This window comes from Ammospiza nelsoni, chromosome 1 (genome assembly GCF_027579445.1).
Source record: "Ammospiza nelsoni isolate bAmmNel1 chromosome 1, bAmmNel1.pri, whole genome shotgun sequence".
Taxonomy (NCBI): Eukaryota; Metazoa; Chordata; class Aves; order Passeriformes; family Passerellidae; genus Ammospiza; species Ammospiza nelsoni.
Window position 1 is genome coordinate 67,734,618 of NC_080633.1, and position 12,176 is coordinate 67,746,793.

The following is a 12,176-nucleotide window of genomic DNA, read 5'->3' on the forward strand; positions in this document are numbered from 1 at the left end:
CATGATTTGCCCTTGTTGCAGTCCCATAATTCTGAACCTGACATTAGTCATGATGTAAAAACTCTTTCCTAGAAATGCAGCAGTTACAAAGCTGCTTATGTACAGGATTTCCTTTTTGACAAATAAAAAGCATAGGGCCTAGAGGAGCAAATAACTTGTGAAAGGCTATGAAAGGAAAGCTGGAAAGAGTAAAATTAAGATTTGAACAGTTCTAGCCCAAATTAGTAGTGATGACTAAGCCAGCTGGAATATCCTGTAGATATTATTAATATATGAGCATGACTGTAATTTACTGGTGATTATCAAATACTTCCATGTTTGGGATTCAAATGGAAAAACATAAATACTAATTTACAGGTTGCAATAGCTCGTCACTTTCAGGAAATGGATAATGCAGAAGGGAACTATTTTTAAAGTAATTATTATATCTACTAATTGCCTAATTAATGTAATACTTACAGACTATGTAACAGTGAAGGAGTGAAAAACTATTTTACATTATATAAGTATGCTGAATTTAATAATAATGTTAGTTGAAGTATTGAACACTTCCCAACATAAGAACCAATTAACTCATTTTTAAGCCTGAGTTTAGAAGATTATAGACATTGTCAAAAAAACCTCCATATAGTAATTTCCATGAGCAGTTTCCAAGCTTTTATTATGTGGCACAGGATTTAATAATAGAATCATTTTTTGTGTCAGTTCAAATAGCTTTTAAAAAGTCCCCCTTTTCCTGAGCCACACAATTGCTCCCATTTATAAAAGCTATGCAGAGTAGAACATGTGCAGAACTAATTTCTAACAAAGAATACATACTAGTCCTGTTTTCTGCTAATAAACTAGTAATTGTTCCAGCTAAAGTGGCACCTTTCTGGTATTCCAGGTAGGAAGGAAGCCTTCAGGACACTGAAGGCTGCAGTAGCTGTAGCAGAATTTGTGGCCCAATTTATTCTTTATTGACTATACAATGACACTGAGAAGTGTGGTATGTCTTGCAGATTTAAAAAAAAAAATGTGTAAAACAAGAAACAAACTTAGATGCAATGGTCTAAACAGAATCGGCCTGTTCTAGAAATTATTGAGTTTATTGAGTAGCAGGAAGAAAAAAGTCACAAACAGAAGTTAATATACTGTAATGTATAAGCAGCCAAGAGGGAGGAGAAGTGTATTGAGAATATCCTAATGCTCTCACAGAATCACAGGATGGGTCAGGTTGGAAGGGACCATGGTGGATCATCTGGTCCAACCTCCCTGCCCAAGCAGGCACATCCTAGAGCACTTGGTACAGGATTGCATCCAGAAGGTACTTAAGTATCTCCAGGGAGGGAGACTCCACAACCTCTCTGCACAATCTGTTCTAGTGCTCAGTCACCTGCACAGTAAAAAAACTTCCTCATATTCAGGTGAAATTTCCTGTGCATCAGTTTCTGCCCATTGCATCTTGTCCTATTGCTTGGCAATAGGCACCAAGAAGAGCTTGGCTCCATCCTCTTGTTACCCTCCTTTCAGATGCTGATAGACATCGATAAGGTTCCCTCTCTGATGTTTCTTCTCAGGGCTGAACAAGCCCAGTTTCCTCAGCCTTTCATTGTAAAAAATGCTCCAGTCCCCTAATCAGATTTGCAGCTCTCCACTGAACCTCCTCCAGGAGCTCCATACCTTTCTCATACTGAGAGCCTCTCTCGTACTCTGAAATGGTTTTAAAAGAAATGTACAGGGATTTTACATCACTTTTTGCTTTTTTAAATAGCTGTAAATAGAGTCTGCTGCTCTTTTTTTATTTCTTTGTTTGGTTTTTTGTTTATTTGTAGCCCGTGTGTCCAGCAGTTGTTATTCATGTTTACTGCACCTAAAAGCAAAGTGGGTTAATGTATGTCTCTTACTATAATTACTGAATCAGAGAATCAATTAGATTGCAAAAACCCTCTGAGATAATCAAATCCTACCTATGACTAAACACCACCATGCCAACTAGACCAAGCGCCACGTCCAATCTTTCCTTAAACACCTCCAGGAATGGCGACTCCACCACCTCCCGGGGCAGCCCATTGCAGTGTCTAATCACCGTTTCTGTGGGGAAATTCCTCCTGATGTCCAACCTGAACATCCCCAGACACACGTTGAGGCCATGTCCTCCTGTCCTGTCACTGATTACCCGGGAGAAGCGACCGACCCACCTGGCTACTCCCTCCTTTCTGGCGTTTGTGGAGAGCAGTAAGGTCTCTCCTGAGCCTCCTCTGCCTCACGCTAACACCCGCACTCCCTCAAACCCTCCTCAGGCCATGCCCTCCAGCCCCTCTCCGGACCCGTGCGCGTCTCTCCCTCCCCACAGGAGCCGCCCCAGGCCCGCCGGTTCGGGAGCGCTCGGGGCTCCTTGGGGGCGGTTCCGCCTCCGCGGCCGGCGCGCCGCGATGAGCTCACGGCGCGGCAGCGGGCCCGGCGGAAGCGCTGCGGGAAGGGACGGAGGCCGGGCCAGGGCCGGGGCAGCCCGGGCTGCGCTGCACGGGGGCCGCCGAGCGCCATGAGCGGGGCCGGCCCCGCGTCCCCCGGCCGCGGCAGCGCGGCGGCCCCGCCGCCGGCCGACAGGAGACGGGACTCCCCGGCCGCCGGCTCCCCGATCCAGCCCATCATCAAGGGTAAGGAGGGAGCGGTGCGGGCCCGCGGAGGCGCCGAGCCCGCCGTGTAACCCCGCGGCAGCGGCGGAGAGACGGCCCGGGGGCCTGGGAGCGGCCGCAGTGTGCCGACACCCCCAGGACCGTCCAGCTCTCTCCGGGATTCCAGCGGCCTCCCGCCCTCCGAGGTGCGGGGCGTGTGCTGGGGTTTAACGCTGGACACCCGGCAGACCTTGCTGGCTCTCGTCTCTCCGAACTGGGAACCTGGGTGTCTCTGTGGCTTTTTTTCGGGGAGCCGAGTCGGCCACCGCGACCCTTGCCACAGGCATGGAGTTTCCTGGGAATTTCTTACTTTTTGGTTCACCCAGGTTTTGTCGTGGTCAATCCGCGCTCTGAACCGTTCGTACTCAGCCCATGCATTATTTACTGCAGTCATGATTTTCCCGAATCTCTAAATAATCGTTCTGCACTGTTTTGAATGTGCTGGGATTCAGGGTGTTGAACAAACCCAGGTGGATACAGTAGAGCCACAGGACAGGTCCATCAGCTGGGGCAGGAGAACGCATCCTTGGGATGGCGGTGCCACCTTAAAGTCTTTTTTTGGGACTACATTGTATATGTCTTGAAACAGTACTTGCTGTGTTCTCAGAGTGCTTTTCAATTTAGCAGGCTTTTTCTTTGCGACAGGCAAGCCTGTTTCTCCCCATATATTTAAATAGTAAATACTCTTTTTCAAGACTCAATTTCAAGTCTGGCCCTAGAAAACAAGAAACTATTGACAGTTTTTCTCTGTAGTGAGGATTCCTCCTGTCTCTTGCTGCAGAAGACTCCCACACTTACTCTGTGGATCTCTGTTAGGGTGCTGTGTTTAGCTCTGGTCTTTTACCAGCATTAAAAATGAGATATGGAAGCTGTACTAAGGAGAAAGAGGATTGAAACAAAGGGTGCTGAGCTGCAGAGGAGAGTGTTCACCTTTCAGAAAGGTGTCTTTGGCATCTGGAATAGTGAAAGGTGTCTTTGGAATCTGGTTTGTTGTGTTTTATCTAAGCTGGCAGTTTGCTGGATACATAGGTTACTCTGAAAATTCTGTTCTGATGCTCCTTTGGTTTTGTATGTTCTTGGTGAGCAATAGTCTTTCCTCACACTGAGGTACAGTGTGCTGTGTGTGTTGTGTTGCCTGGTGTGAGAGTGAGAGAAGAACTAAAATTCTGTCTGTCAATCTTCTAGATGTTGGGGAAGTCTATTCAAGACTGCTGGATCACCGACCAGTAATTCAGGGAGAAATACGTTACTTTGTTAAAGAATTTGAAGTAAGTATTTGTAAGTAAGAAGTAAGTATGAAGTAAGAATTTGAAGTATTCGAGGCTGGCAGTGTCGGAAACTTTGAACAGCTTTAGCATCATTTTAGATATCATAGCAGGTACATAACTTTCTTCAAAAGGGTTTGACGTGGATTTTTTTTTCCAAAAATAACACACCTGTAGTATATGTCTGCATCTTCAGCAAAGAAGGCAGTAATTTAGGTCTTTTTCTTCTAAAACTTTTGAAAAGAAGATGTGGTTTTTTGGTTTATTTCTTTTCCTGCACAAGACTGGCAAGAATATTGATGTTGGAGAATAATGTAGTCCTAACATCTTGGAGAAATCCAGTTGGTTCAAGGAAAGTATTGTTGGCTAGCGTGGGTTTACATCTCTTTGAAAAGCTACTTTATGCCTCAGCTGGATTCAGCTAGCACAGTTTTTTGTTTGTTTGTTTTTATTTTCATTACACAGGAGAAACTTATACTACTGGAAGGGAAGAGGAGCACTTTTTGCAAAGTAATAAAATAGTTAAAAATTGAATAACTGTTATTTCATTGGCTGCAATTAAGGCTAAAGTACTGAATGTGTAGAAGTATTTATGTACACCTTTGCCTGGAAAGTGTAATTTGGTTTCCACAAGATGGCAGCAAAAGTTTAGAAAATTTGAATCCTCACCAGCAAAGGATACCAGTTTCTGTATAGATTTTCTTTCTTACAGAATGTGGAATTTAAAAATGTAGCTGAAAATGCAGCTACACCTCAAAATTCTAGTATGCAGACCTGATTTTGAATGACATTAAACTCTTTCTCCCTCAGCCCCCTACAACCTAGATTGTAGCTTATATTTCAAGCAGGTCTATTTTGTCTCTGCTGGTTTAGCAAAATGTGGATATGAAATAAACTCTCATCAGATCTGTATCATATGGGCTTGAGAGTCAGAAGTTATTTCTTTTCTCTGCTTTCCCTAACTAAGCTGTAGGATACAGTAAGTAGTTTTAAATGTCATTCCATAGGAAGGAAAATGTTGAACTCATGGACAAAATTAGAACTTGTATCTTTAGGCTGATAATTCATGTATTTGTCTCGTTTCACCTGAAGTCGTGTTCTGTTTCTTAGACAAATTAGATCTTTTTTTGAAATTTAGTTACTGGTTTATACTTTTATGGGGGGAAAATAGCAAAGTAGAGGATTATTTAAATTTTTGCAATTCAGAATTTCTTTAAAGTGGGGTTAGGACCACCAGCACTCAAAAATTCCATTTGTTTCTAACTTTGAGATACATGCTAATTTTTTCAATGATTAGCACCTAGTGTGCAAGGAATGGAGATTTGCATTCAGGAAATCTGGAACCTGTTTAATTAAGGAGTTTTGCTTGCCTGTGCTCTGTTTCTGAAGTTTTAAAACGGGTGTGGTGATCCCTGTCCCACTTCATGTAAAAGAGTATTTTTTGTTTATGTCGAGTTTTTATCTAAAGTAAAATGCTGGTGAAATTCAGAGTGGGAATAGTGCTGTGGCTTCAGAAAAATAGATTATTTCATAAATTTAGACAATAAAACAAGATCTTGCTGTACTTATAATTAGTCATGGTGAGTAGTGATCTAGAAGACTTGTGTTATATTATTGTGTAGTCAATTTCATTGCTTTACTTCAGTTAAAACAATTTTACTTGTGTTGGTTTCACCTCCTGCCATACTAAATATGGAAGGTCAGACATCAAGCAAGCAGAATCACTACTGTGTTATTTCCCAGTAACCAACTGAGTTATAAAAATGAAATGCTTTTAAGCTCTGTTGCTCTTTGTTGTTTTAGAGATGCTGTAAATTATCTATACACAACAGGACATTTTTCCCCACAGTGTGTAAATAGTTGATACTGTCTTTTCTCACAAGGGCCAGAGGAGTCATTCAGAGGATTTTTTGTATTTTAATGTGATGAATGGAACATTGCTGTCTATTTTTGGCAATTTTATCTTTGTTGTTAAATAAGTAGAGTGACACTTCCATAGACAATGGTCTAGTCTTTGAGATAAAGCTATTAGTTTATCAGCTGGGAAACCATCTCTAATTTGTGAAGTGGAATTCCTTGTTAGCCACTCACTTTCTTTCATTTTTGTGGCAGGAAAAACGTGGCCTCCGAGAGCTGCGAGTACTTGAAAATCTCAAAAATACAATCTTTGATGCAAATGAACGTGTTCTTCCAAAGTGTGAGCAGGCAATGCAGGACAATCTGAGTGAAACCTTCAAGAGATGTAAGCAGGTTGCTTCTTATTGCTCTTGATCATTTTGAGGAGTAATTTAAGTAGTTTGGATTCAAAGTATAATCTGTTAAAAAATTGCCACTCTTGTGTAATTTTCTATTCTTTATGTGCTTTGTTCTCACTTCTGTGCAACTTTGAAAAGGAAACAACAGGGAAGTTTTGTGATACTTGGTAGTCCAGCCAATCAGCTCTTGTTAAGATTACATTAGAGTTTTTTGTTGGTTTAAGTAGAAGCTATTTTAGCCCATTCTTTTCCTATTCACTTAGAAACAGTGTTCTACATTGACTAAAACCATGGACAAAAGTTTCGGTTTCCTGGTTTGTTGCAACCATGCTGTGATGTTAACTTCAAGTTTCTTAATTTTCCCACAGGAGTGCATAATACTGTCTCCCTTAAATCCTTTAAAATAAAACTTACTGTTGTATAGCTATGAAATTTATTATTATTATCATCATTATTCAGTAACAGATTGGGAAGTAATAGTAATTGCATGTTAATTTTAGTTTCATCCTTATTAATATATTTCTTTACTGCTCAGATTTTAGAAGAATGTTTGAAATTTGCACTAGTTTTTAAATGTGCTTTTTTTCCCTTACTACATTTAGCAGGATGGCTTCTTCAAAAGAGATTCTAAGAGAGTGTGGGTACACAGCTTTAGCTGCTGAATTTATGCAGCTGAAACATGCCACTGTGGATTTTGTTACAATTTGTGTGGCATGTTGTATAAGCATTTAATTTCCTATAACTTATTTATATGACATCTGGCATATGCAGAGTAGCAAATGGTAGATGGTACTTTCCACACCAAAAGGATTGCAGGAAAACATTGAAACTTACAATTTAGTCATGCAAACAAGGCATCCTAATACCTAACTGGGGTGAACCTTCGATGCTCCTCCCTGATTTTCTCATGGCCAGCTGTGCAGTGCATCTTCAGTAATGGAATCTCAGAATAGCTGAAGTGGGAAGGGACCTCTGGAGCAGCAGCAGCATGAGCCAGTTGTCCAGGACTGCATCCAGTTGCTGCTTGGGAAATTAGTGTATTTAATTCTGTGTTGGGGGGGAAAAGTGCATAGGAATGCAGTTCCTATTTCCACTGACAAGTTTTCCCAGGCTTAGTCTTAGGGAGAAAAGAGATGGACTCATAAAGATGTTAAAGAGCATAAAGATGTACATGTGGAGTCTATACACAGCTGATGGGGGAAAAAAATTTTTAAAAAAACCCCTCAACTAACTCAAGAGTTAGAGTTTGATCACCTGTTTCTACTTGCTAAGTAGAGAGTGGTTTTTGATGTCTTCTGAGGTGCTCAGTAGTGCACTCCAGCTCACCAGCAACATTAAAAGTGTGGGCACAAGAGGACCTCACTGCCTTCCTGCTTTTGGCTTCTAGAACACACAAAGGTTGAACTCTGCAATAAGCCTGCTTACTTTTATAAGTGTTAAAGTTGTAAGTGTGAAGCATTTTCTGCAAGTAGAGGTGATTCTTGGCAGAGTTAAGTGACACAGTGGAATATAATCTTCACATTGCAACAGCCTTGCATCTTCTAAATCCCTTTCAGGCAAGTTTCTTTGATTTCCAACAGCAGACTGATCTACTGCATTTTCTTGTTTCAGTGCAAGCTGCCAATGCTATGATCCATAGACTCCAAGAGAGGGAGTGTGAAGCAAGAAAGGTAAAGGATAGATGGATGGATTTTTATTTTGTGATCTAAGAGTTTTGTGCTTCACAGCAAGTTTGTCTGCCTTCAGTATAAACTTAAAAACATATTTTTCTGTACCTTATATACTGGCAGTAAAACTTCTCTTGGGGTGATTTCTGCACTTATAAAATGCTCACTGTAAAGTTAATGATCTAGCTAACTCTTTCTACAATCTCCTGATATATGGAAACTATTTTTTATTTCCTTTGCTTTATTTTTCCTCCTAGCTCAGACTATAACATTTGTCACATACAGGGAAAGCTTAAATATAAAAAAGCTTGTTTTCTGTGGAACAAAAAACATCTACTAACCTACCAGAATGGAAATGTAAATCTTTCCTAGTTAGCTGAGAACATTGACCATATTATATATATTGCTTGTTGAAAAGGAAGTGTTTTTTTCACTTGTGGATGGGTTATTTAATGAAGAGGTATATTATAGGAACATGCGAATCATTGGAACCTTTTCAGTTGGCTACACACTTTGCTTATTTGAAATACATGTGCTCTAAATCTAAAACCTGGAAAATTATACATTAAATTAGTTTCATGTATTCCCAATCCTACTTCTTTATTGTATTCCTGTGTTATCTCTTTACTTGCAAAATGCTGTTGATTATAATTTAGTTCAGGAAAAACCAAAGACATTTCCATGACTATCAAGCAAAACAGGCTGTGCATTCATGGATGTAAGCTGATAGTCATGTTTTTCTTTCCTTTTTTGCAACTGATGAAGATGGGCAGTCCAGTTGCAATTGAGCACTGGTACTGGGCAAACAGCACATGTCTGAGCACTGACAGAGTTTGCTTGTGTCTGACACTAGAGTAGATACTCATAGAGAGGTAGGAAATTCTTACAGTTCTGCTACTGTTTGTTTGAGGTAAAACTTTAATAAGAAATTTATAACTTAGAAAATGAACAGTCACTTAGTAAGAATGGTGACTGTTCTTTTTTAAAAATATTAGCTGGATGTTTCCACTCTTTTTTTTTTCTTTTAATGTGTAGTGGAAGAGTAGTTATAGGTATCCAGGATTCATAGCATTTCTTAAAGTTTGCATAGTACAACTTTCTAGCTTAAAACTTTCCAACTGAGAGTAGTAACATGTAGGTAGCTTGTTAAAAAATATAGGTAAAAGTTGTCATTGTAGTGCAGCCACTTAAGGAGAAATACCTTTTTCTTACTTTTCTGAAATTATGTGTTCTGAAAAAATAATGAGATTTTGGCAGAAAGCATTGTTAGTTTTGGGTAGGTGATGTGTAATTGTGTCAAAAAGTTTCAAATGTTTCAAAAGTTCCATGTTTCAAAACCTGTTGAATACAAAGTAGTGTACCTGTCAAACTGTTAGTGTACACTTGTGTATCTTGTCGGGAGATGTTACTGTATTGGGTGCAAACAAAATGGATCTTGACACAATGTTGTTAAAGTGTATCAAAAGCTGCACTGAAAAAAGTCGTTTATTTAGCCCCTGCTGTGTGATCTTGAAGAACAGCAGAAATATAAAAAGACATAAATGGGTTTAAGAATACATAAATGGGTTCCCAGTGCCTTTAGTTGACAAAAATGCCACACATCAGAAACAGTTATTGCTGATACACTGAAAAGGAGAGAGAAAAAGAAGGATTAATCCTCTTTTTTGCTGGGACATGGAGCAAATAGAAGAACAACTGCCTAGGTTTATTTTGGCTTCTGCACTTGTAATATAAGGGGGCCAGACTGTCAATACAGCTCCCAAGCAATCCACAGTTACATTGTGTTTTGTCATGTGCATTTGATGTGTCTGGGATCTCTTTTTCTAGATATCTAGACTTTTTTTGTTTTCAAGATAAGATAGTGAATGGAATTAAACTTAGCAAAGCCAAGCAGTAGGAAAATATGAGGGGAAAAATAACTTATTTATAAAGGAAGACATTAATCACAGTGAGAGCTAGCTGGCTAAAGCAGAAACACTAGCTGCCAGTTTCAAAACATTTAATATCTCTGTTATAATATTTTATAGAAATAGCATCATTGCTAATACAATCACATTAATAGTATTGCAGACATTTTGCCACTTGTTTTGGATTGGCTATACAAAAATAAATGTTTTCTCTTTAGTTTCTCCTTTCCATATGTCTTCGTGCTAGTTTCCAGATAGTTCAACATTGTGTTGCTCTCATTAACCCCCCTGTTTTACTATGGAAATGATGGTTAAAAGCTTCCTGTTTTCCTCCTGTCAGCTTCAGGCAGACAAGATGATGGCTCGTGAGGAGAAGTGCATTGCTCACTGGGAGGAGTTCATGAGAGAACAGCAGAACAAACGCGCGGAGGTGGACGAAGAGCACAGAAAGGCGATGGAGCGCCTCAAAGAGCAATATGCAGAGATGGAGAAGGAACTGGCCAAATATACTTCTTTTTAACACCTTTTTCAATAATGCTGGATTTGTGCCATGCTCAGTTGGTTCTGACTTAAATTAAGGTTCTTTTGGAAAGCTGAAGCTGATAGAAAAAAGGAGGATTTCCTCTACAGTCTTGGTACGGGAAGAAATGTTTTGCATACTTTCAACTTAAGTGCCTATCTATGCTTTTTTGGTTCAGGGCAGGTGGAATGCCAGTATTTCTTTGTTTGTTGGAAGCTGGAGCTGAAAATTGTGTGACTACATCAAGCTCAGGGAGTTGCAAACTGGAGTTCTCTCCCATCAGCAGAGTATCATATCATTTGGGAAAACAGAGACTAATGTAATATCAGCCATCCTGGTGTGCAGCCACAGCCCTTTCCCAAAAAGTAGGTTAATAGATTCCAGCCATAGTTAGCTGAGAAGTCACTGGGAAAACTCTATATTCTGCTTGTAGATTTCAAGAAAATAAACTTGTCTCATGGAATGTTTTACTTTGAAGATTAACCAGTGAAAGATCTCAACAGAGTTTTAAATCCAATTGTAATTTAAACTTTTGGGTTGAATGTTCAGTATTATGAAGGAGAGTTGCAATTTGAATAGTTTTTGTTAACAAAAAATGTGTAAGGTAAGCTTGGTCAACAATTCCTTCTTTTTTTCTCCCTGTAAATGTCTCAGGCATCTCTTTTACTGTTCTAAGCAAAGCCAAAACAAGCTAAAAAAGTGATCATGAGAAGCATATCAGTCTTTGTATTAGCTTTATAGCTAGTACAGTTTTACCTTAAATATTTGGCATGCTGTTGGTTTACTTAGGATAAGCTTGTCAGAACTTTTATGAAGAAATGAGGGAAGATTTTTGTTTCTTTATCAGCATAACTAATGAGCAGATTAGTGGTTAAATGCCTGTAGTACTGATCTTCTTTCTTACCAACTTGTACAGCATATGTGAAATACTCTCCTGCGCTGCTTTCCTTTATCCCAAACTTGCAGTTACCAGCAGTGCAACTGAAGAAGTTAACTCAATCAGTTCATTAACCGAGGAAAATGAGACGTAGTACCTTAATGAAATTTGCTGCAAGCTAACCGTTAGTGCAGGAAATATCTTTCCATAATTTAGCTGGTGTCTAATGGAGAATGGAAACAGGTAAAAATAAACAGAATTTACACTTTACCTGTATTGCAGCAGTAATACACCAACAAGTGTTGCTTGTCTAAGTTTATGGCTTGTTTTCAAGGCTCCATTCCTGGCAGCATGTTGATAGTGTGATTAAAGTGAGTAGAGGAGATGGAATAAGTATTTGAGATTTCTTTCAATAACACTGAATTCCTGCCAAGCTGTTCTGCCTGCTACCGTGGTCCCAACAGCTTCATCAATCATCATTGTGTATCTGGACTGAAAGAGGATTTGCCAACACTGGGGCACACTGGAATGTTGTTAATTCTCTGTTCTGAATGGAAAAAACATAGATGTCTCCAAAGGATCCCACATATGAAAAATAGGAAAGCCTCTTTTTTGAACAACTCCTATCTGAATAGAGGGTGACTTCTGTAATATTTCTCAGCTTGTGTACCCATGATGAATGTTGTAACTAAGCTCAGACTTTTCATTTAAAAAGAAGAAATTAGTTCTTGCCTGTCTTTAGAACTGGGTGTGGAATAGTTTTGTTTGGAGCACAGACTGGAAGTGGCTTCTCTTACCAGATAATTTGATGTATACGTGCTCAAAGCCCAAATATCTTTATAACAAAATGCATTTAACTGCATACTGAATTAATTTTTATTTTTGCACTGATATTTTTTATTAAGATTTAGATATCTAATTAACTGTGCACTGGAGCTTTTAGTATTTCATCAATTTGATGGTTGATAAACAATGATGCAAGTGTTACATTTGGATATTCACTGGAAAATAAAATGGCATTTCCAAAA

At 39.4% G+C, this 12,176-nt stretch overlaps 1 protein-coding gene across 1 annotated transcript; it reads left to right on the forward strand.

Moving 5' to 3' along the window:
- Window positions 1-2,447: 2,447 nt before the first annotated feature.
- Window positions 2,448-12,176, forward strand: BLOC1S5 (biogenesis of lysosomal organelles complex 1 subunit 5). Its single transcript, XM_059473879.1, has 5 exons — window positions 2,448-2,639; window positions 3,843-3,925; window positions 6,035-6,164; window positions 7,789-7,847; window positions 10,092-12,176. The coding sequence occupies exons 1-5, from the start codon at window positions 2,525-2,527 to the stop codon at window positions 10,269-10,271; spliced, it is 567 nt and encodes a 188-aa protein (XP_059329862.1). The 5' UTR covers window positions 2,448-2,524; the 3' UTR covers window positions 10,272-12,176.